The 26,194-nt window shown below is 36.3% G+C and overlaps 1 protein-coding gene across 1 annotated transcript in view; it reads left to right on the top strand.

Moving 5' to 3' along the window:
• l(2)k09022 (HEAT repeat containing 1 homolog l(2)k09022) overlaps positions 1-26,194 on the top strand; it is a 447,482-nt gene that overhangs the window by 19,118 nt on the left and 402,170 nt on the right. Inside the window, exon 4 of the mRNA XM_090374601.1 lies at positions 16,423-16,564. Coding sequence (XP_090230727.1) covers positions 16,423-16,564 — 142 coding nt within the window. The remainder of the gene's footprint in view (positions 1-16,422; positions 16,565-26,194) is intronic.

Below are 26,194 nucleotides of genomic sequence, written 5' to 3'. Positions count from 1 at the left end.
TTCATCAGGACATATCCACAATGGAAAAGTAGTACCAAGATTCCTGATATACTGCCATGTTGGGAGATCTGGTTTCCTGAAGAGGAAAGCAAAATGGACTATAAGAAAAACTCTGAGTGGCAAACATTTCTAAGAAACTAATATAGTACATTATATTGTCGATTAAAATTGCATATGTATTATTGTATGATATTTTAAATTTGGCATTCGTTTTGTTATTAAAATTTCAATATATCTTTCAATGGAGATGTAATAAAGACATAATTTTGGTATTTTTTAATTAGTGGATTCCTTTAGAACCTGCAACACTTGCTTCAGAAGTACGTTTTTTTCCCCCCTAGCCTAGCATAGTAGCACACTACATTCAAATTTGAGAGAGCCTGCCCTGCAGAATCAACCTCAGCTCCTTGAATATGAATCACCAATTCCTTAAATGCCAATTTCCTATGTCATGCACCTTAGGGTAGGTTAGAAACTGTACTGTTGGCAAAAATTTCATCCAGAAACTGGATAAAATATTTGGAGAGTATCCAGTGTTTTCAATCAAACCTCCAAACCTTTCTCTATAGAGTAATGATGTTGTTGGAATGGGTGCATAGAAGAGCAGTAAGGTTAGTCAGGGACACAAAATGGTATTTTGCAAGAAAGACTTAAGTTCTGTAAATTGCAGGATCTGGAAACTAAGCACTTATAAGAAGACCTGATTGAATGTTTAAGGCTTTAAATGAATTAAATAAACTGATTTTACTGGCATGCTTACTCTTTCTTAGATAACATACATGAGGGGACATAAATTTAAATTGAAAAAGGATGGTTGCAGGATAGATGTGTGAAAATTTACTTCCCAACTAAATGGAACCAAATTTTATCTGGTGTTCGGAAGTTTAAATAAGGATTAGAAGAATTATTAAAGGGATGCATGGATGAGGTTTTTTTTTTTTTTTTTTTCTCTCTCTTTTGACTGATGCTGTATACAGAACTTAAGTCTTTCTTGCAAAATACCATTTTGTGTCCCTGACTAACCTTACTGCTCTTCTCTGCACTCATTCCAACAACATCCTTCCTAAAGTTTTAACACAAGAAAAGTAGAACAAGCATTAAGGGAAAACAAAGGATTTAAATCAGCAGCCATGACCAGTAATACAGAAAGATAAATGATATTGAAACTGAAGAATAGCGATGGTGTACTTATAAACAGCAGAGAAGGCATAATTCAAATAGCAGAAGACAACTATAGAGAATTATACAAGGAGCAGGGAAATGATGCCAGCAGTGGGGAAGATGGATTGCAAAGTAGCAACACATACGACATACCCGATATTCTTCCTGATGAAGTAGAACATGCACTGAAGAAAATGAAGAATCAGAAAGCCCCGGGGGAAGATGAAGTTACTGTAGAGTTGTTAAAATTGGGAGGAAGAGACATAACACAAAAACTGGCAAGGCTCTTCACAAAGTGCATTAGAAAAGGTGTGACACCTAAGCAGTGGAATAATGCAATCATAGTTTTGCTGCATAATTTTAGTTTTGCAGAAATTGGAAATTATAGACCAATTAACTTGTTATCCCACATCTACAAGTTGTTCACAAGGGTCATTACTAAGAGATTAGAAAGAATACTTGATGAGAATCAGTCAAAAGAGCAAGCTGGCTTTAGGACAGGATTCTCAACTATGGATCGCCTTCATGTAATATCACAGCTAATGGAGAAAGCAAATGAATATAAAACACCATTATGCCTGGCATTTGACTCTATACAGCATAAGGCAATGTTTCGGGCGCTGGAAAGACAAGGCATAGATACCCCATATATTATGATTTTGAAGAAAATATATGAGAGTGCTACCTCCTTTATTAGACTAGACAAAGACAGTAGGAAATTTAAAATTGAGAAAGGAGTTCGACAAGGAGACACAATATCTCCATAGCTGTTTGCTGCTGCCCTTGAGGAAGCTTTCAGATGATTAGACTGGTCGCAGAAAGGAGTCAATGTGAACGGAGAGTACCTAAACCATTTATGATTTGCAGATGACATTGTGGTCATAAGCCACAATCCCAAAGAATTAGAGGAAAATCTTAATCAGTTATGCACAGCTAGTAAGGATTTTGGACTAAAGATGAATATGGCTAAAACAAAAGTAATGATGAACAAGTATGCCACAGAAAGGGAAATAATGATTGAAGGAGCAGTAATTGAAAAGGTGGAGTCATATACTTATCTGGGACAAGTTATTAGCTGTAATAATGATAAATGGCTGGAAGTCAAGAGAAGAATAAATTTTGGATGGATAGCATTCAGGAAATATAGTCACATACTGAAGAGCAATATCCCAGTTTGTCTGAAACGTAAAATAATGAACCAATGTATACTCCCCACCATGACTTATAGAAGTGAAGCTTGGGCACTCACCAAAAGAATGGAAGAGAAGCTGAGAACTACACAGCGACGAATGGAATGAATTATATTGGGAATCAGACTGTTAGATAAGAAGAGAAACACATGGATTAGGCAGCAAACTCAAGTAAAGGACATTCTTATCAAAACTAAAGAACTAAAATGGTCTTGGGCAGGACACATAGCTCGGAGACACGATGACAGATGGACTAAGAAAATAACAGAATGGTACCCAAGAGGAGCTAGAAGAAAACCTGGAAGAGAAAGGCGGAGATGGATAGATGAAATTCATGAGTTTGTGGGTAGTAAATGGATGGCCAGTGCTCAAAACAGAAGGAACTGGAAAGTTGCTGGAGAGGCCTTCATCCTGCAGTGGATTGAAAATGGCTGATGATGATGATGTATAAGTTTGTGTCCTTATATCAGTTACCACTACAAATATTAATACCTTTTGTGGTTGTGATTTTCACAAAAAAAAAGAAAAATAAGAAAAATTTGTTACAAGTTATATCTTGATATTTTTTAAAATTAAATGATTATGAATGCCCTTAATACTGCATATCATGCCTAATTTCTGAAAATTTCATTAAAAATTGATATAATCGGTATATTTTATTAATAAAGAATTTTTTTATTAAATGAATGGTATAAGTCCTTTTAAAACACTTAAGAGAAAAACATGTTTCAATATATCAGGTACCATTCATATATAAAAAATGTGGTTCCTTATGGTGATACTTGGTAAAAGAGAGTGGGTATGTAGAGGGTTAAAATAAGTTTGTTTGTTATTTGGTTTTTAGGAGCATTAGCAACTAAGGCCATATTGCTCCGGGAATATGCGGTGGTCATTCCCTTGACCTTTCTGCATCCTCCGTATTTGGTGGTGATGGGCTCGAACCCCGGTATAATCAAGAAGGGTGTGCTATGCACTGCTGCTCCTTCCCACCTGGCTACGGAGGCGCCGTTAAAATAAGTATGTACTTTTTATGCTTGTACCACTTGTAAATTTAGAGTAATATGTTTTCATGTAAATTTAGAATTTACAGGAATTTACATGTTCTCATGTAACTTGTAAATTTACAGTTCATTGGTTTACACTTTGGAAACAGAAATCATACCATGCACTCCATTTGTGTACATTCTTGACAGATTTTATCTCTCTGTATATGTAAGAATTAGTGCTGAAATTAAAGGTTAAGTGATTTGAAAATATATGATATATAAGTTATAAACAACTGCCTGTCCTATCTTTTCAAGGAGCCAAAGAATGGTAGTAGTTAATGAAAGCACAAAGTATTTCAATTACCAAATCAATTCAGTGCTAGATGCATTTCAATGCATTTAATCTAGATGCATTTCAATGCATTTAACATGCAGTTGAAAACCACTGGTAGAAAATATGGTGCAAAAAGGAGCCTGTAAAAAGTGCGATAGAGAGAGAGAAAATGACATTTTAGCAGGGAATTTATTGGGTAATCATAGTACTTCATGCATCCATAAACCACTGCCATTTTATGGCTTCTTGAAAAGATGAGATATGCAGTTGTTTAGGTCTTATACAGTATATATTTTTAAATTAGTTAACATACTCCTCTTGGCTATAGCAGGTTGGCTCCTCCATGATTGTATAGTGATTTCACTGCTTGCCACTAATTTGGAAAGGTTTAGATTTAAGTTCTGTCACGCACCAGGGGTATTTCTAAAGGCCTTTTCAATTAGGGCTTCAACAGTGTGTGCAGTATTTTGCTTGTTATTCTCAGCCTGCAGTGAACTGATTCTGAGAAGCATTTCCCATCATCTGTATCTTGAATTCACTTCTGTATAACTTGCAGTTTTTCTTAAAATTCTGAATAATTTCTTTGCGCAAGAACTAATATTGTTTTGCAGAATGAATTTAACTGAAATAACATGCTGGAATAATGTGAGCAGTGCAATTATCAATAAACAAATATTTTTTTTTTTTTTAATCTGCAGTGATGTGATCTGACTTCAGCAAGCATTTAGAAAAAAATTCAGCTGTCATCCAAGCCTTACATTTTGAAACATATAACCTAGTTTCTGATTTTACACAAGAAAAACATCTTGGTTTCAGAGATTTTCCTATTGCCAGAGAGGGTAGTTTCTCTGTTCCATTCTTGTTGCTATTCAGAAGGGCAGATTAAAAATCCCTTACTATGCTTACCATCATGACAATAAATGCCTTTCAAAGTTGTTGTTTAATCAAGCAAACACTTGTAAAGTGTTTGCTTGATTAAACAACAAACTGTCTTTTTTACAAAAACAAAACTGTCTTGTCTGCATTGAATAAATAATTTCAGCTGTGATCTTTTAGAATTTCAGATAAATTTTTGCACCATTTATTACAGATTTCATCACTAAATTTTGAACTTTCTTCCACTTGCTTCAGAAAACTACATTGTGTCATTTCAATCCTTCTGTGATTAAGATTTTTAGCAAATTGTTTGGCCTTTTCATGAATAAGTGTTCCACTTAAAGGATTGTCACTGAGAAAATCACTTACATACACATTGGTCTCGATCTGGACCTGAATTTCTTCTTCTTCAATGTGTTGTCTCTTTGCAGAGGTTGGCTGTCATCTTCACAATGGATGGATGTGAGGTTGAAGCCCTAAACAAACCCTTGTTACTCTGATCTTACTCTGAGGTTTGCCAACGAAGATTTCCTTCTTTTCCCTCAACTTCTTTTTCCATTGATCTTGCCCTGGATTATCAGTTGCAACATCTCATATTTGTCATTTCTTATCACATGTCCTAAATATTTTAGTTTTCTCTCCTTAATGGTGTTAGTTATTTCTATCTTTTTCTTCATTCATGTCATGATCTCATCATTCTTTATCTTATCAGATGACACTTCTAACATTCGTCTGTAATACCACATCTCAAAAGCATTTAACTTATTCTGGGTCTTCTTTGTCAGTGTCCGGGCCTCAGCTCCATAAAGGAGGACAGAAAAGACAAAACATCTCAATATTCTTGTTCTTAAAGGAAGCATAAGATCACTGTGGCATAGAAGATTCTTCATTGTAAGGAAGGCTTCATGTGCTTGTTCAATTCTTGAGCTTACTTCAATAGAATGGCTCTAGTTCTTGCTCAGCATACATCCAAGATAGTGATAACTTTTAACCCTTTCAATTTCTTCATTATTGATTGTAATTTTTTTTTTCACTTCTTTCTTACTGTCTTACTGATCACCATAAATTTTGTTTTCTTGATGTTTAACTAAAATTAGACCAAAATTTTCACTTATTCTATTAACTCTATCCATTAATGCTTGTAAATCCTTTTCAGCTGACCAGCAGTATATTATCATCTGCATATCTAAAGCTTCTTTAAAAATTTCTTCAGCATACAATTTGAACAGTATAGGTGATAGAATACAACCTTGATGAACTCCTCTTTTAATTTCTCTCTCTTCCAATTCCTTTCCTTCTATGCATCTGTTTGCTGATTGCATCCAATACAAATTCATCATTATTCTGATGTCTTTGCTATCAATTCCAATTCCAAGATTTGAAACAGTTTGTCATGTTTCACCCGATCGAAGGCTTTCTCATTTTTTTTTTTTTTTTTTTTTTATGTAAACCCCAAACACGAGACGTATTGGAACCTATAGCACTTAGTACCATGCTTGGGTTGGAGGTTGAGAAGACGAAAGAAGATATTTGTTGACATTGGACTTTAACTTCTATAGACTGTAATTTTCAGGAAATACGTATGAAGGAAGGTTTTTCAAGAAAACGGCAGTTGAATGAATAAACAAGGAAGATGAAAAGTTGGTTCCGTGAGTTTGAAGTTAGACAGTAAATGGATGTTGGCTGGTGGTGGCACGTGTTCGGACTGTTTTGAAAGAGAGAGCAAGAATTATAGAAGCCAATTCAGAAGAACAGTTCCCATGAAATATCTGTAGAAGAGGCATGCATCAGAAACAGTGCATCTATGAGACAGTGAGTGGAGAGACTGTTAGAGATGAATCATTAATTAACCTACTGCCCTCTTCTGAATGGAATCAAGAAGCCTGAGAGAGGTTTTGGGGGCACCACCCCAGATGTGGGAACAATATTCCATGGCAGGGCAGATTTGTGATTTATACAGAGTGAGCAACTGTTTGGAAGAAAAGTAACGCCTAGAGCGAAAGAGAAAACTAAGTTTTTTAGATGCAGAGGAAGCAATATTTGTAATGTGCTTGTGCCAAGAGAGATTAGAAGTCAGGGTAATCCCCAAAAGAGATATATCATTTTGCCTAGAAATCGGAGTGTCACTAAAGATAAGTATAGGAGCAGAAGAATGCTTTTTGCGAGATATAAGATAAGACTGAGTTTTAGAAGGGTTGAAATCAACTAAGTTGCCTTTGCCCCACTGGAGAATTACCTGAAGATTGGCATTTAAGGAATTGGTAGCAGATTTTCGAGAAGTTAAAGCTGATTGAGCAGGGCAAGGTTTCTCAAAATTGAAAGTGGAATGAAATGTGCTATCATCGGCAAAACTATGGATAGGATTTCCAGTCAGTGGAAGAAGGTGTTTAATATACAAGAGCAAAAGAGTGGGGGAAAGAACTGAACCTTGGGGGACACCGGCATTAGTGGGGAAGTTAGAAGACAGAGAGCCATCTACCATCACCCTCAGTGAGCAATCAGAGAGAAAACTGGATAACCAATTACTAAAAACAGTTGGCAAACCATAAGATGGAAGTTTTTTAGAAGACCTTTATGCCAAACACAATACTTGTGTTTCACTGAACCTTTCCATTGAATTTGTCCATAAATGGGTAACATAAGCCAGAATATCGCCAGTGGATCGACACTGATGGAATTCATACTGGTGATCGTTGATCAGATGAAGGTTTCAAGGTAGTTTAAGAGTTGTCAATTAATTGATTTCTCCATTACTTTAGAAAGAGTATAAGTAATTGCAATGGGACGATAATTGGATGGGAGGGATTTGTCACCCTTTTTAGGAACTGGCTGGATATGAGCAAATTTCCAAGCAGAAGGTAAAACACCTTTGGAATAAGAAAGTGAAAAAAGGCGGCAAAGAATAGGAGTAAGTTCAGGAGCACAGGTTTTGAGAACAAGTGGAGAAATACCATCGGACCTGGAGCTTTCTTAGCATCAAGATTTGTCAAAATCCTTCTGACATCCTTTTGACAGAAGACCACAGGAAGCATTGAATGGAGCGTTTTTGGAATGGTGGGAGGTGTTTTACCAAGATCGTTAATGCATGAGTTGAAAGAAAAATGGGATGCTAGAAGGTCAGCTTTATCCTTGGCTGAAGTAACAACAGAACCATCTGGTTTGGACAGAGGTGGGAGCAGAGATGGGCAAAAGTTGCAGCCAATAGCTTTGGCAAGAGACCAGAATGCTTGGCTACCATTAGGGCAAGAAGCAAGTTTTCTACTCTTAGCCTGTTCAAACTCTAGTTTGGACTGATTAATAACTGCTTTGCAATTGTTGCGAGCTTTGGTGTAGGCAGAAAATGAAACTGAAGAATTAGAAACAAGCCAATTATGATATGCAACATTCTTCTCTTGAACAGCCTTAGCACATTTATTGGAAAGCCAAGGTTTAGATAAAGGACGAGATTTTAAAGTGGAGTGTGGGATAAAGGATTCCATTCCTGCAAGAATAATTTCACTGAACGATCTGAGAAAACATTGACATCAGGAGTTTTTAAACAGTAATCCGACCAAGAAAAAGAAGAAAAGAAGTCTCGCACGTCATCCCATTTTGCATTCTTGTAATGCCAAACAACACGAGGTTGGGAATAGCCATGAGATAAAGGTTCCATTGGAGAAGAGACAATCACCAAGTTGTGATCTGAAGTGCCTGACGGACCTCGACCATGTATTTCGACCTTCGACCATGTACTCAGAAGGGTTGTTTGTGAGAAAAAGATCAAGCATATTATTGGCTGTATGATTAGGATTGTCTGGTATTCTTGTAGGTAAATGAACAATCTGTGCAAGGTCATTAGTAATTGCAAAAGCCTCAGCATCTCAACCATCTGGGTCGGTGTGACTAGAAAACGGAAGCCAGCTGGAGTTGTGAACATTAAAATCACCAAGGAAAACTACCTCGCTGTTAGGAAAGTTGGACTGGAGAAAGTCAAGTTGCAAAGAGAGGAAGTCAAAGAGTTCCAAGTGATTAGAGGAGTTGGGAGAACGGTAGAGACAACAGATGAATTTGTCACAATGAGGTAGAGAGATTTTTAGCCAGAGAAGATCAAAGAGAATAGATTCCAAATTGCCAAGTCTCTGACAGGGGATATCAGAACGAACATATGCACAAATACCACCTTTGAGGCAAAAGAAATCATACATTGAATAATTTGGGCATCTGAGATGAGCAGTAGTTGAATCAACTGATAACTGAGATTCTGTCAGGAAAAAGTACATGGGGTTTGGCGGATTGCAAGTGGAAATAGACATCATTGAGATTAGAATTGAGACCACGTATATTTATGAAATGAATTAGGAAGTGCTTGGGAGGTTTACATCTTTTCGCAGATAAGCTTGCTCTATTAGTTTGAGAATTCATGGTGTATTCAATAGTAAGAAAAAAGCGGGTGGGACATGCTGTATGAAGTAATGAAATTTTTGGATATGGCGTACACATGGTAAGAATATATCCAGATCCTTGACATAACGTGGCCTCGACAATGCTCCCCGCATACACACTACTCGGATTTCCTCCAGTCACTATCTGGCAGAGTAGAGGTAGCAAGATTATACACTAGCTGATCCGGAAGCCTCCTAGAGAGTTACCAATAGGTTCGGTCCGGTAAGAAGCAAGTGAATACCTTTTGGTTCACATCTCGACATCTTTCTATTAGATTCCGAACTGCAAACAGGGCTTCCAAGGTACCCAGTCCTTGTCAGAAGCAAAATTGAAAATCACCAAGTGTTTCCTCACATCTTTTATAAATTCGGTTGTGTACACTCCTTAGAAGTATCTTCAGTACATGGCTCAACAAACTAATTGTTCTATGAATGACGATCTCAGCCATTCTCTGAGAAGTTCTCTAGTGTCATAAACCTTTTTGAGCAAATTAACCAACACATCCACCTTAATTATAATTTCTGCTGGAATTTCATCAGGACAGCTTTTTGGGTTTAGCCTATTTAACAGCTAAGATCACTTCTTCCTCTATGATACTTGGTTGTTCCATATTTTTTGATCTGTCAAACTTTTCATTTCTGCTGTCATCAAACAGTTCTCTGACATATTCTTGCCAGCACTCAAATTTTTCTTCAGTTGAAACTGCAATCTTTCTGTTCTTTTTTAGTATTCCCCTACCAGTTTTGTAGTGTAGTTCTAATGCCTCTTTCAAGACTTTATGCTTGTTGAATTGGTCATGTAAGGATTCCGGTTACTCAATTTCTTCACATTTGGACTTAACCCAGTTTTCTTTTGCTTCTTCTATTTTCTTCCTAATTTTTTTGTATTCTGTTGGGTTGTTTTTGTTCTGCCTTCTCTTTTTTTTTTGTTTTTTGTTAGTTGTTGCCGCATCGGCTTCTGTGGCCATAATGCACCTCCCAAAGGTTTTTTGCATTTTACTCTGATCCAAGCCCAAGGCGCAATTCGAACCCGCAACCTTTGTGTTGCCAGGCAGGCACTTGACCCACCAGGCTAGCCCGGTCGGCGCCTTCTCTTTTTCATCAGTTCTAGTTGTTTACCCTCCTTTTTTATACGTTTCAGTTTGCTGATTAATGGGTTATGTCAGAACCTATGTCAGTGCCTGGATATGTTCCTAAATGCTTCATGCCATTTTTGATGGTTGATCAAAACATAATCAATTTGATTCCTCACAATATTGTTTTCTCCATCAGTTGGAGATACAGTCAGTCCTTGTATAACATGTGTTTACACTACACGAATTCGATCATACACGATTTATAAATAGGGAAACGATATCTTATATAACACGAACCGAATTCGTTTATGCATGATTCACCTTTGTGTTTACAAGAAATGGCAGTCGAACGCGGAATCACCCCAACCGAACGCAACACGATAGGAATGAAGAGAAGATTCTGAAAATGTATTTATGTGTTTTATATCAGTGAAGGAGAAACACATTTCACCATAATAACGTAAAAACCAACACAGTTCCAACTATCGGTATAATCGCAAATGTAATTAGATCGAGTTTACTACCAGTTTATAACAGATTCCACTAGCAGAAACGCAACTGGAAATTGTTTTTATTGTTTTATGGTAGTAACCCCTAGAAATGTGCTTTAGTAAAATGTGAAGTGTTAATAGTGTATCTCTGCCTTTATGGTGTTGTTTATTCAGTTGCTACACGCACGCAGCTTTGTTTATGTGTATCAAGCGTGCCTCCTCATTTTGTAATTGTGCTTTATTCCCTAAAAATGAGTAAAATACTTAAAAGGTGTGAAAAGGAAGTGTCCTGGTGAAGATACTGCAGATTCAGAGAGAAAAAGAAAAGCGATATTGATAAACAGAGGCAGACTGGGTCAAAAATTCTTAACTGGGAAAATTTGTAGTGGCCTCATACTAGCGTTTATGGCCAAAATCACATCGGCCTCTGGGGTTTCCCTGGTAAGGCTTATGGCCAGTCCGCCTCTGTCGATTGGGAAATAATATGAAATTGTGAAACGCTTTGAGCGAAATGAAAGACCATGTGATATTGCATGTGCTACAGACCTAACCGAGGCAATGCCGAGAATTACAAAGAATGCAGAGAAAATAAAAATAACTTTGATAGCAGGAACAACTCAAAGTGTAATTAAAATCCATTAGATTAAGACACAAAGAATTGGAAGAGATGGAACAGCTGTCATCTGTTTCGATAGAAAATCAAACAAAAAACAAGTTTGCTTACGATAGAAGCAAAAGCATTAGCAATATTTTATTATGTAATAGTCGTAATAAAATACTTATTGTGTTTGGTAATGTTTTGGTTTTGGTTTTCTGTGTTCAATCTTGGGTGGCCGGCACCTAACCCTGTTTTTCCCATAGGGCCTGTTGTTTATATTGCTCGATTTTGTATTGCACGAGGGTTTCTAGGAACACAACTATCGTGCTATACGAGAACTGACTGTATTGATGTATAAATTCTGCGCAGTGGCAGCTCGGAAAACGTATTCATTACAACCAGTTCAAATCTTTGTGCAACCTCTACCGGCCTGTCTTCCTGGTCGTTTCTCTTACCAAGTCCAAATTTGCTCACAATACCTCTACATTCATTAGCATCAACTTTGGCATTAAACTCACCCATAATCTGTGATGTCTCCGTTCTTGGATAGTTGTAGCATCAATTCAATTTGTTCGTAAAATGTCCGGATCTACTCTTCATTTTAGTCGGCTGTTGGTGTGTGGGTCTGAATTATGTTTAAGTTGTAAGCTTTCGTTGTTATTTGAATCATCATCACTCTGTCTAAGTAAGATAATGCATTTTTTACTGCCTTACAAACTTTAGTATTAATCAAAAATCCAACTCTTCCTCTATGATTTCGGTCATCAGTGCCCATATAACATGTCATTGTCTGTAACACTTTCAACATTTCCTGGCCATCTGACCTCACTAACACTAAGAATATCAATTTTAAGTTTGTTCATTTCTTGAACTGAATTATCAAGTTTCCCTGTGCTTCATATAAACTTCTCAAGTTTCAGGAGGTACTTACCATCCTCTTCCCATTCAGGAGATACTGGGGGTTGAGGGCTGAAACTGTGTTTTTGTCTGTCATTGCTAGATGATGTCCTAGGGAAAATAGTGTGATAGCTTCCCGTTCCTTTTCACACTGCAGTAATACAGTCAATAGGCAGGGTGACCAAGTATTCAGTCAATGCTGTCAACTAGATCTTACCTGATTTTTGCCATCATTGGTTACTGATGCTGCTGCATTTCTTTTTCTTGCTTACTTTTAAGGGATTAAGTATTTTCCACTTAAATTGCATCCGTATTTTCTGGATAAGTTGAGAGCATATTAGAAAGAATCCCAAATTCAACAGCAGTGACTAATTTCCTCCTCTCACCCTTTTCTACAGTCCGAATTATTTCAATTTTTCTGCTATTAGCAGTCTAGCTTTCTTTTTTTGGTGCCATCCATCACAGTTCTGAAGCTTTCACTAAAGCGTACTATGTATATTCCAAAATTGAAATCAAAACAGACCAAGCAGACTACATTCTATCAGTGTTCATTGTGCCCACATGATTTTGTCACATGAAATTTTCTCTTGTATGTTTTTATGCACAGCAGTACCATACCATGCTGTACTGTACTCTACTGTACTTTTAATTTAAAATGTTTTGAAATGATAAGGCACATCTAGGTATCATGGGTTCATGACACTGAATAACACATTTAACAAAATGTAGGTCATTTGTTCAATAGCTGCTTTAGTTGTTCTCACTTTAGAGCTTTATTCTGTTTTTTATGTTTTGTAATTTATGATTGATGTTTAATATCTTGGAAATAGACATGAGATATATGTTTATAGGAACCTTTTAGCTGTAGAATATACATTTGTTCCTTGCAATTGCAATATTCAGTGGGTTAGTAAAAATGGCCCTGTACAATGGCCACCATAAGCCACCTCCTTTTGCCATTATTGGGTTCGGTATTGGGCCCACTGTTGTTTTGTATATTTATCAATGATATTGTTGAAAATATTATCAGGCTCGTTGAAGTTTGCAGATGATACAAAGGTTGGCAAGGTTGTTAATGACTAATGGCAGTGTGCTACTGCAACAGGATCTAGGCGATTTGGGCAGATGGGCTGAGAAGTGGCAACTGAAGTTTAACATTGACAAATGAAAAGTACTGCTTTTGGGTAGAAATAACCCCCAAAGAAACGTACCAACTGTGTGGTACTACGCTTAGGGCGATAGAAAAGGAAAAAGACCTGGGATTGATTGTGCAGTCAGATATGAAGTTTTCTGAGCAATGCAGACAGGCCGCAAGAGCAGGTCATAGGGTATTGTCAATGATATACAGGAATTTTGCTAGCAGGGAAAAGAAGATGATTATCCCTTTGTATAAGGCAATGGTCAGGCCACGCCTCGAGTACTGCGTAGAGGTCTGCAAGCCCCATTTTAGGAAGGATGTAGAGTTGCTTGAGCTTGTACAGAGAAGGGCAACAATATTGGTGAGGGGAGCAAATGGGTCCTCTTGCTAAGAAAGACTTAAGTTCTGCAAATTTCAGCGTCTGGAAACTAGGCACCTATGAAGTCTGAGCTATAACTCAGAGTGGTAATCAATGGACACTGCTCATCGTGGACTAATATTATTAGTGGAGTCCCTCAGGGCTCAGTGTTGGGTCCATTATTGTTTTCTGTATTTATAAATGATATTGATGATGGTATATCAAGCTTAATGTCCAAGTTTGCAGACGATACAAAGGTTGGCAGGGTTGTCAAGGACACTACTGACACTATGCTGCTGCAACAGGATCTGGAAAGGTTGAGCAGATGGGCTGAGAGGTGGCAAATGAAGTTTAACATTGACAAATGTAAAGTACTACACATGGGAAACAGCAACCCCAGAGCAAGATATCAACTCTGTGGTACTACACTGACAGTGGTAGAGAATGAAAGGGACTTGGGGGTGGTTGTGCAGGCAGATATGAAGTTCTCTGAGCAGTGCAGATGGGTTGCAAGAGTAGCTCATGGAGTATTGTCAATGATATACAGGAATTTTTCCAGCAGGGATAAGGAGGTGATTATTCCCTTGTATAAGGCAATGGCCAGGCCACACCTAGAGTACTGTATACAGGTCTGGAGGCCTCATTTCAAGAAGGATGTAGAGCTGCTGGAACGAGTACAGAGAAGGGCAACAAGATTAGTGAATGGAACAAAGGGGTGCTCTTACGAAGAAAGGCTTAAGTTTTGCAAATTACAGTGTCTGGAGACTAGGCACCAGCGAGGTGATCTGATAGAGGTGTATAAAGCCTTGAATGGTTTAAGCATGCTCAATGCTGATGGGATTCTTCCTCTGGCTCAGAAAAATCACCTGAGAGGGCATAAATTCAAATTGAGGAAAGACAGATGTAGGATGGACGTGCGGAAATTTGCCTTTAGCCAGCGGGTGGTTGGTTGGTGGAACAGACTTCCATCCCTTGTAGTGGAGGTTGATAGCCTAAATAAGTTTAAGGTTCAGCTGGACAGGTACCTTGAACGAACAGAGGAGTGAAGTGGAAGTGGGTTTTTTTTTTTTTTTTTTTTTTGGCTGATGCTGCATAAGCTTGCTTTCTTGCATCAAATGCCTCTACTAATGCTAATGCTAATGAAGTGATCTGATTGAGGTCTAAGGCCTTAAATGAGTTGAGCACACTGGATTCTGATGGGATGCTTTGGCTTGCTCAGATTATGAACCTGAGGGGGCATCAATTCAAATGAGGAAAGACAATTGTAGAATAGATGTGTGGAAATTTGCATTTAGCCAGTGGGTGGTTAATTGCTGGAACAAACTTCCATCTGTCATTGTGGAAGTCGTTAGCGTAAATAAATTCAAGGAGGAACAGGACAAATTTTTAGAGGAAATGGATGTGTGAAATCTTTTTTTTTTTTTTTTTTTTTTTCGACTGAGCTACATAAGCCCATACACTTGCTTTCTTGCATCACATGCCTCTATTACTACTACTACTACCATGATCAACTGCCAAAATGACCATTTCAATTGTAATTGAAACACCCTGAATAAGCATACATTGCACCACATACATATTCCTGAATTTTCATGCACTTAGTGATTTCTTTTATAAACTTGAAAAATGGACGTGGCTAATAGTTTCATGTTTATAATTTTTTTCCCTCCAACATAATTAATAAAAACTTTGTTTTGTTGTAAATAATGTGTGAAATATACAGTTACATTTTTTTTATTGAAAAATTAAAAAATTGCAGTCCATTAGTAGAAGTTCAAGTATTTGGTTTACTGGTAACAGAATTAAAAAAAAACAAGAACTTTTTTCAGAAATAAAAAATAAAATTGTAGCCCTGTCAGATCCTATACCATCATTTAATCCACCACCACTGGATTAAATTTTCACACACACTCTAGTTCTAAAAGAGTAGCTAGTAAATTGTTTTAACACCTAACTTTTTTTTTTAGTATTTCCAATTGGCAACTAACCTCCCTTAATTTAAGTCATGTCCAGAAGTAGTTTCTGCCACCTTCAACAAAAAAAAGAAAGAAAGATATCTCAATTTTTTAATTTATCCGAAGCTCTTGAATGAATTCCAAAATATCTCAAACAATTCTCACAGTTTTCTGTTCTTGAGACTTTACAAGAGCTTTTGTGATTACTATTTGCTACAAACGTTTTTCTGATGACTTTTTATTTAAATGAATTTCTAATTTCCTAATCAGGAAATTAGAAATTCATTTAAATTTAAACTATGCCATAGTTTAAAATGAGCTGGCAAATGGATAAAAATATAAATTTTCTGAAGAACTCCAATGCCAAAAACTTCAATTTAAGATCACTTTACATGAAAATAGAGATGCATTTGTAAAAACATTACGATAGATCAAAATTTGTAACTGTGTTTATTTTAAAAATAGCTCATATAGTGAGAACGTTTGCTATTATTCCCTGGTTAAAAGCATTGTGATACAAGTATTAAAGTATTATATAACATGATAAAAGTATTAGAACAGATAATAACGTAGAGTAACATACAGTTAATCTGTATGTTACTCTATTAAAATTAAAATAAAATTTCGATTCTATTCTGCCTCAGAATAGAATGGAAATTTTCTTTTGATTACCATTTTATAACCCAGAGAAATAACAACAAAACCCAGAGACCAAACTAAGGTTTGTTCTGACCAGTGCATTATACTGATCTACTGCATAATTTGAGGATACAATTTGAGTGGTAATTTTGTGTATTTTATTTAATTTTTATTTTTAGAGATAATAATGCTTAAAATTTTATATTAGTTTTCAATGAAATTATTTATTATTATATAATCATGAAATCATGTGGTATATAATCGCAAAATACAGTTTAACTTAATTTATTTTCCATTTGCAGATACAATGTACACATGTATAATGTTGATTCTCTAATTGCTTGCATAATTCCATATCATGAAACCCGTCTTTTTGTAAGAGCTCTACAGTTAATAGAACTTGGAAATCCTGCTAATCGTTGGCATTGGCTTTATCCACTAAAGGTAAGCATAGTCAGATTAAGTTATGGTTTGAACTGTGACCTTATAAATGAAGCAGTCCAACATTATTTTTACCTCTACTGATATATCATCTGTTTGCAGTCAATTTTTGTGCATAGATTTCAAAAATAATTCTTGAAATTTCTATATATATATAAAAAAAAAATATATATATATATATATATTTCTGTATATATATAGTTTTTGTGTGTGTATTTATATATATAGTAGGCCCTTGATTTGATGGACTAATTGGGAGAAGGGGTGTCCGCTATTGCCAAAAGTTCGTTAAATCGAATGTATTTTAAAAACATATTATTAATTTATTATTTTTTTTTATGTAAACCCCAAACACGAGAGGTATTAGAACCTATAGTACTTAGTACTGTGCTTGGGTTGGAGGTTGAGAAGATGAAAGAAGATATTTGTTGATATTGGACTTGAACTTCTGTAGACTAATTTTCAGGAAATATGAACGAAGGACGGTTGCTCCAGAAAATGGCAGTTAAATGAATAAATGAGGAAGATGAAAAGTTGGTTCTGTGAGTTTGAAGTTGGACAGTAAATGGATGTTGGCTGGTGGCTGCACATGTTCGGACTGTTTTGAAGGCTGGTGGCTGCACATGTTCGGACTGTTTTGAAAGAGAGAGCAGGAATTATAGAAGCCAATTCAGAAGAACAGTGCCCATGGAAATATCTGTAGAAGAGGCATGCATCAGAAACAGTGCATCTATGAGACAGTGAGTGGAGAGACTGTTAGAGATGAATCATTAATTAACCTAACTGCCCTCTTCTGAATGGAATCAAGAAGCCTGAGAGAGGTTTTGAGGGCACCACCCCAGATGTGAGAACAATATTTCATGGCAGTGCGGATTTGCGATTTATACAGAGTGAGCAGCTGTTTGGAAGAAACGTAACGCTGAGAGCGAAAGAGAAAACAAAGTTTTTTAGATGCAGAGGAAACAAAATTTGTAATGTGCTTGTGCCTAGAGAGATTAAAAGTCAGGGTAATCCCCAAAAGAGATATATCATTTTGCGTAGAAATCGGAGTGTCACCAAAGATAAGCATAGGAGCAGAAGAATCCTTTTTGCGAGATATAAGACAAGACTGAATTTTAGAAGGGTTGAAATCAACTAAGTTGCCTCAACCCCATTGGAGAATTACCTGAAGATCCGTATTTAAGGAATTGGTAGCAGATTTTCCAGAAGTTGAAGCTGATTGAGCAGGGCAAGGCTTCTCCAAATGGAAGGACTGCAATGTGCTATGCCAAACACGATCGAAAGCCTTTGAGATATCAAGAGCAACTACTTGTTTGTTGTTTGTTATTTGGTTTTTAGGAGCATTAGCAACTAAGGCCATATTGCTCCGGTGATATGCGGTGGTCATTTCCTGACCTTTTCGCATCCTCCGTATTTGGTGGTCACGGGCTCGAACCCCGGTCTAATCAAGAAGCATGTGCTACGCACTGCTGCTCCTGCTCACCTGGCTACGGAGACGCACCAACTACTTGTGTTCACCGAACCTTTCCATTGAATTAGATCAAAAATAAATGGGTAACATATGATATTAGAGCTGGAAAAGGAATTAGAAAATGTGAATTGGAATATCATCAGTTTGGCTGAAACAAGAAGAAGAAATGAATCACTTATAAGTTTATCAAGTGGAAATCTGCTGTACGCCAATGGAAACAGTGAAAGGAGTGAAGGTGGAGTTGGGTTTCTGGTCCATAAAGATTTCAAAAACAACATTTTGGAATTCAAAAGTACATCACCAAGGGTGTCAAGACTAATATTCAAGATTTCTAAGAGGTACAAGCTAAAGATTATAATGATTTATGCACCAACATCGAGCCATGATGATGAAGAGGTTGAAGAAATGTACACTGAAATTCAGAGTCTTCTAGATGAGCAGAAAACCCACTACACTATTATTATGGGGGACTTCAATGCAAGGTTGGAAAAAGGCAAAACAGCGCAGAAAGAGGAACTATAGGAAATTTTGGAATTGGTGAAAGAAATAAAAGAGGTGAAAGACTTGTGGAATTTGCAGAATCTCAAGGACTGTCAGTAATGAACACTTTTTTCAAGAAAAGGGTGAACAGAAAGTGGACATGGAAGAGTCCAAATGGATTAACAACTAATGAAATCGACTTCATCCTCACTAACAGAAGATATATTGTGAATGATGTTACCGTCCTGAATAAGGTAAATGTTGGAAGTGATCACAGAATGGTAAGATGTACACTTGATATAGATGTAGGAAAGGTAAGGAAAAAACTGACTCAAGTAAATAATACAAAGGTCTTTGAAATAACAGAGGAGGAGAAAAAGCAGTATATACTGGAACTTAAGAACAAGTTTGAGCTTCTGCAGACTGCTCAGGACCAAGATATCGACGAGGAATATTACAACTTTCTGAAAGTGATAAAGCCCAAGAAACCTATAGGGAAACAGAAATCCAAAGAAGAAAAAATTAGTCAAGAAACACTTGTCATGATGAACCAAAGACGACAAATGAAGAGCAAGAAAAACACTGACAGGGAGAAAATTGAGTATACTGAGTTATGCAAAGCTATTAGAAAGAGACTCAGAGAGGACATAAGAAGATTTAACACAAGAAAAGTAGAACAAGCATTAAGGGAAAACAAAGGATTTAAATCAGCAGCCATGAGCAGTAATACAGAAAGACAAATGATACTGAAACTGAAGAATAGCGATGGTGTACTTATAAACAGCAGAGAAGTCATAATTCAAATAGCAGAAGACTACTATAGAGAATTATACAAGGAGCGAGGGAATGATACCAGCAGTGGGGAACATGGATTGCAAAGTAGCAACACATACGACATACCCGATATTCTTCCTGATGAGGTAGAACATGCATTGAAGAAAATGAAGAATCGGAAAGCCCCGGGGGAAGATGAAGTTACTGTAGAGTTGTTAAAATTGGAAAGGAAGAGACATAACACAAAAACTGCCAAGGCTCTTCACAAAGTGCATTAGAAAAGGTGTGATGCCTAAGCAGTGGAATAATGCAATCATAGTTTTGCTGCATAAGAAAGGAGATAAATCAGAAATTGGAAATTATAGACCAATTAGCTTGTTATCCCATATCTACAAGTTGTTCACAAGGGTCATTACTAACAGATTAGAAAGAATACTTGATGAGAATCAACCGAAAGAGCAAGCTGGCTTTAGGACAGGATTCTCAACTATGGATCACCTTCACGTAATATCACAGCTAATGGAGAAAGCAAATGAATATAAAACACCATTATGCCTGGCATTTGTGGATTATGAAAAGGCATTTGACTCCATACAGCATAAGGCAATGTTTTGGGCACTGGAAAGACAAGGCATAGATACTCGATGTATTATGATTTTGAAGAAAATATATGAGAGTGCTACATCCTTTATTAGACTAGACAAAGACAGTAGCAAATTTAAAATCGAGAAAGGAGTTCGACAAGGAGACACATTATCTCCGAAGCTGTTTACTGCTGCCCTTGAGGAAGCTTTCAGAAGATTAGACTGGTCGCAGAAAGGAGTCAACGTGAACGGAGAGTACCTAAACCATTTACGATTTGCAGATGACATTGTGGTCATAAGCCACGATCCCAAAGAATTAGAGGAAAATCTTAATCAGTTATGCACAGTTAGTAAGGATTTTGGACTAAAGATGAATATGGCTAAAACAAAAGTAATGATGAACAAGTATGCCACAGAAAGGGAAATAATGATTGAAGGAGCAGTAATTGAAAAGGTGGAGTCATATACTTATCTGGGACAAGTTATTAGCTGTAATAATGATAAATGGCTGGAAGTCAAGAGAAGAATAAATTTTGGATGGATAGCATTCAGGAAATATAGTCACATACTGAAGAGCAATATCCCAGTTTGTCTGAAACGTAAAATAATGAATCAATGTATACTCCCCACCATGACTTATGGAAGTGAAACTTTGGCACTCACCAAAAGAATGTAAGAGAAGCTAAGAACTACACAGCGAAGAATGTTACGAATTATATTGGGAATCAGACTGTTAGATAAGAAGAGAAACACATGGATTAGGCAGAAAACTCAAGTAAAGGACATTCTTATCAAAACTAAAGAACTAAAGTGGTCTTGGGCAGGACACATAGCTCGAAGACATGATGACAGATGGACTAAGAAAATAACAGAATGGTACCCAAGAGGAGCTAGAAGAAAACCTGGAAGAGAAAGGCGGAGATGGATAGATGAATTTCATGAGTTTTTGAGTAGTAAATGGATGGCCAGTGCTCAAAACAGAAGGAACTGGAAAGTTGCTGGTGAGGCCTTCATCCTGCAGTGGATTGAAAATGGCTTATGATGAAGACAGAATATCACCAGTGGATCGACACTGATGGAAACCATACTGGCAATTGTTGATCAGATGGAAGGTTTCTAGGTAGTTTAAGAGTTGGCGGTTAATGGATTTCTCCATTACATTAGAAAGAGTATAAGTAATTGCAATGGGATGATAATTGGATGGAAGGGATTTGTCACCCTTTTTAGGAACTGGCTGGATATGAGCAAATTTCCAAGCAGAAGGAAAAACACCTTTGGAATAAGAAAGTGAAAAAAGGCAGCAAAGAATAGGAGTAAGTTCAGGAGCACAGATTTTGAGAACAAGTGGAGAAATACCATCGGGACCTGATGCTTTCTTAGCATCAAGATTAGTCAAAATCCTTCTGACATCCGTTTTACCAAGATCATTAATACATGAGTTGGAAGAAAACTGGATGCTAGCAGGTCAGCTTTATCCTTAGCTGAAGTGACAATAGAATCATTTGGTTTGGACAGAGGTGGGAGCAGAGATGGGCAAAAGTTGCGACCAATAGCTTTGGCAAGAGACCAGAATGCTCGGCTACCATTAGGACAAGAAGCAAGTTTTCTACTCTTAGCCTGTTCAAACTCTAGTTTGGACTGATTAATAACTCCTTTACAATTTTTGCAAGCTTTGGTGTAGGCAGAAAATGAAGCTGAAGAATTAGAAACAAGCCAATCACGATATGCAACATTCTTCTCTTGAACAGCCTTAGCACATTTATTGGAAAACCAAGGTTTAGATAAGGGACCAAATTTTAAAGAGGAGTGTGGGATAAAGGATTCCATTCCTGCAAGAATAATTTCACTGACACGATCTGAGCAACTGTTGACATCAGAAGTTTTGAAACAGTAATCTGACCAAGGAAAAGAAGAAAAGAAATCTTGCAGGTCATCCCATTTTGCATTCTTGTAATGCCAAACAACACGAGGTTTGGAATAGCCACGAGATAAAGGCTCCATTGGAGAAGAGAGTGAGAGTGCCTAAAGGATTGTTATTTCGACCGTGTACTTAGAAGGGTTATTTGTGAGAAAAAGATCAAGCATGTTGGCTGTATTAGTATTAGTAATGACCGCATGGTGCAAGAAAGCCTATGGTTTATGCTGCACCAGCCAAAAAAAAAAAAAAAAAAAAAATCCGAACAAAACAATGAAAAAAACAAAAAAAAAAAAATAATAATAATAATTAATAAAAAAAAAAGGAAATTAAATCTATCATCCTATGCGCTTCCCTTACCCAAAAGTACTATCCAGATGACCTTTGAATTTCCCCAAACTGTCAGCCTCTACCACCCATGAAGGCAACCTATTCCAGTAATTTATAACTCGCTGGCTAAAATAAAACTTCCTGCAGTCCAATCTAAACATTTCCTCCCGTAACTTGAATTTATGATTAGGATTGTCCGGTATTCTTGTAGGTAAATGAACAATCTGTGCAAGGTCATTAGTAATTGCAAAAGCCTCAGCATCTCAACCAGCTGGGTCGGTGTGACTAGAAAACGGAAGCCAGCTGGAGTTGTGAACATTAAAATCACCAAGGAAAATTACCTCACTGTTAGGAAAGTTGGACTGGAGAGAGTCAAGTTGCAAAGAGAGGAAGTCAAAGAGCTCCAAGTGATTAGTAGAGTTGGGAGAATGGTAGAGACAACAGATGAATTTGACTCAATGAGGTAGAGAGATTTTAAGCCAGAGAAGATCGAAGAGAGGAGATTCCAAATTACCAAGTCTCTGACAGGGAATATCAGAATGGACATATGCACAAGTACCACCTTTGAGGCGAAAGGAATCATACAGCGAATAATTTGAGCCTCTGAGATGAGCAGTAGTTGAATCAACCGATAACTGAGATTCTGTCAGGAAAAAGTACATGGGGTTTGGCAGACTGCAAGTGGAAATGGATATCGTTGAGATTAGAATTGAGACCACGTATATTTGTGAAATGAATTAGGAAGTGCTTGGGAGGTTTAGATCTTTACAAACTTACAATGTACAGGATGTATTAAAATGTTATTATAATGTATAAGTATGAATAAAATATTATTGTAATGTACATTGAGTAATTTATACACACCACTAAAACATCTTTTAAAAATATAAAAATAAATTTACAACAGGAACCAAACTTTATTTTAATTAAACACGTCAAAAACTATATAGTGTAACTAATGGAGTGTTTCCACCACTTTTTTTTTTTTTTTTTTCTTAAAGTTCACAAAAAGTTGTTTTCAATGTGAACATTAGTTTTTTTTCATTTAAATCCATTTTAGAGGGAAAAAAAATACTTAAACTCAATTGAATAAAAACATACAAAAAATTTTAAAAAAAGATATATAATACTTGCTTGGGAGAGGGTTCTGGTGAAACAGATCCAGTTGATAAAGTGGTCTTGAAGAAATCACCAATCTTCAGTTGCCTTGGTGCTGCTTCCTTATTACTGTAGATCGAAATTCTCTAAAATATTCATAATAAGGAAGCACATCAGGGTCTGATAATGATTCAATATAACGTATGATGTCATCCATGTGTTGTCTTATAACAGACAATTTAAGATGAGGTGGAACTGATTCTTCATCTTTGTCATCATCATCGTCCTCTTGTTCTCCACGAAGAACATTTTCTCTGCCTCAGAAAAAATTTGATAGCTCGGATCACCTTCATCATTTTTGAGCCACTGATCCACATCATTCTCAGTTGCATTTTTGTTGCCAGCCCTCAGAAGAGTTTTCCGAAAATTAGACGCCTAAACTCTCTCAAAGTCCATTTCAGATTCTATGTCATACAACAACTTCTTCCGTCCCTGCTTCATGTCTTTCCACACAGATCTGATGTTGTATGCATGTAAATTTTGTATTGTCCTGGTGCCTCTTGTATTTTCTTCCTAAACAACCATCACCTCTTACATGCAACGATTACACCCTGATCCATGGGCTGTATCAGTGAAGTAGTGTTAGGAGGCAGAAAAACACATTTAATTCTCCCGTCCCTGCTAACTAACCTCTCAGCATTAGGGTGAGCAAGTGCATAATCTAGCAGTAAAACAGCCTTTATTTCATGAGAAGGAATATTCAGCACATCTGTCTAATAGCATCACTGATCAGGAATAAATGATTAAAGAACCAGTCACAGAAAATATCCATTGTAAACCAGGCATTTTTTGAGTGGAATATATCACCGGTAACTGGTTCATTAAATCCTTTAAAGCACAAAGTTTTTTTTGCCTTACCAACTACCATAGGCTTAAGCCAATGCAAGCCATCAGCATTTGCACAAAATAAAACTGAAATTCGCTCCTTATTTAGCTTACGACCAGGGGTGTTTGTTTCATGCTTATAAGCCTGGGTATTTTCAGGAACATCACGATAAAAAAGCCCAGTCTCGTCAGCATTATAAAGCTGCAATAAAATGAGGCCCTCATTTTTAATGAGGTCATTTAGATATTTTCTGAAAGCCTCAACTTGTTCTTCATTTGCACCTAAAGATTCACCACATGTTCTTTTATTAACAATGCTGTGGTTCTTTCGAAAACACCACAGCCATCCATCACTCTCCTGAAATTTTAGGCCCATATGCTTAGCAAGCTTTTCAGCAGCTGACTTTAACTCACACCTCTCTAACAACAACACCACTTGAGTGCTATTGAACAAACCACTTGTACACTGCTTCCTCTAGGTTTTTCATCAGCCACTTTCATATGTTTTCTACTACCAGCTGTAGGAGTAGTCTTGGAGCAACCATCTACACTGTATTATAATGCAAACTCATTATGTTTATTTTATTTTTTTATTTTTGCGAATGTCTGAAACTGTTTGCTTTTTGACTCAAAATCTCGCACACATGTGCAAGGGTTGCACCATCTTCAAGCTTCTCAATCAGTTCTAATTTTTGTGCAACACTCAGGTTAACATGTTTACACTTTACTTTATCCTGCGAGGCCATAATGATAGACAAATATTATGTATTTATTATAAAATATGTAAAAATCACAATTATGTAAACACAAAAACAACCAAAATGTAAACAAACCAAAACATAGGACCCCAGAAGACTGACAGTGTTGATGCACACCGTTAATCACTCCCCCTCTATTAACGCCCTCTCTCACCTAGATGAGGTAATACCCCGGCCCGACACCAGATGCATGATAAAATGCTGACACATTGACCCAACCTTTTAGCGTGCTCTATAAGGGTATTCGTGCAACCTTTTAGTGTGAATAAAAAAAAAAAAAAAAAGTTCTATATTTTTCCTTTAGGACAGAAATTTTTTGTCTGTTAAATTGAAGGCCCACTGTATTAATTATAATACCAACTAGATAAATTGGAGAATTAGGGGTGAAAACTATACTCATTAGTTCAAAGGGTCAAGATTAGGTAACCTAGTTGGACTTCTTTGTTGTACCTTACAAATAAACACATAAAAAAAATAAAATGAAATAGTAAAATTAAAATGATAATATAGCTAATTATAGATATATGGATACATTGAATGGAATGAAAAAAAAAAAAAAAAAATTGTTATATACAGACAGATGTAATGTACAATCATAAATTTGATGGCATTAATCTGTTCTGCCTCTCTTTCTCTTTTTCTATTTCTTATATTCTTTTACCTAACTTCATATACAGTTATTTTTATTTATATATATATATATATATATTAATTTAAAACTATATTTATTTATTTATTTAAAACAGGTAAAATTACTAGTCAGAACAAATTAATGCCATCAGAAATGATTTAACATTACATTTGCCTGAGAATATACAAATCAATATTTAATTCAATAGTTATAGCATAAAATGGTACCAGTCATAACAAATTAAAATTTAAAAACAGAATTGGCAGTGAATATCTGCAACGTACAAAGGACCCTATCAGGCAAAGTTAATAATAATCGTAATAATTCCATATTTACAAAATACAAATATAAAATTCATAATCTAAAAAACCAAAAATACCGAAAATACAAAATTTTATCAGTTATTATTGAATAAGGCTTACATTGAAAGGCACGTCTTCATAGAGCTAGCACCTTTCAATATATGCCATCAATAACAACCAAAACTATCTGTTTCTGCTAGTTATATGCCAGCTTAACCATTTTTTGATAATCTAAATTTAGTATGAATCATAGGTTTTAGTTAAGTTGATATAAGTTAAATTAATAAATAATATGAAATTATAAGTTGTTTGAAATTAAGTTATATGAAATTAATGGCAGACTGGCAAAAATGACTGCTATCCCTACAGATAGCAAAAACTAAAATAATTGATTAAAACCTTATT

This window comes from Mastigoproctus giganteus, chromosome 5, assembly GCF_048544385.1.
Source record: "Mastigoproctus giganteus isolate SK-2022 chromosome 5, ASM4854438v1, whole genome shotgun sequence".
Taxonomy (NCBI): domain Eukaryota; kingdom Metazoa; phylum Arthropoda; class Arachnida; order Uropygi; family Thelyphonidae; genus Mastigoproctus; species Mastigoproctus giganteus.
This window is presented reverse-complemented; position numbering and strand designations above follow the sequence as displayed.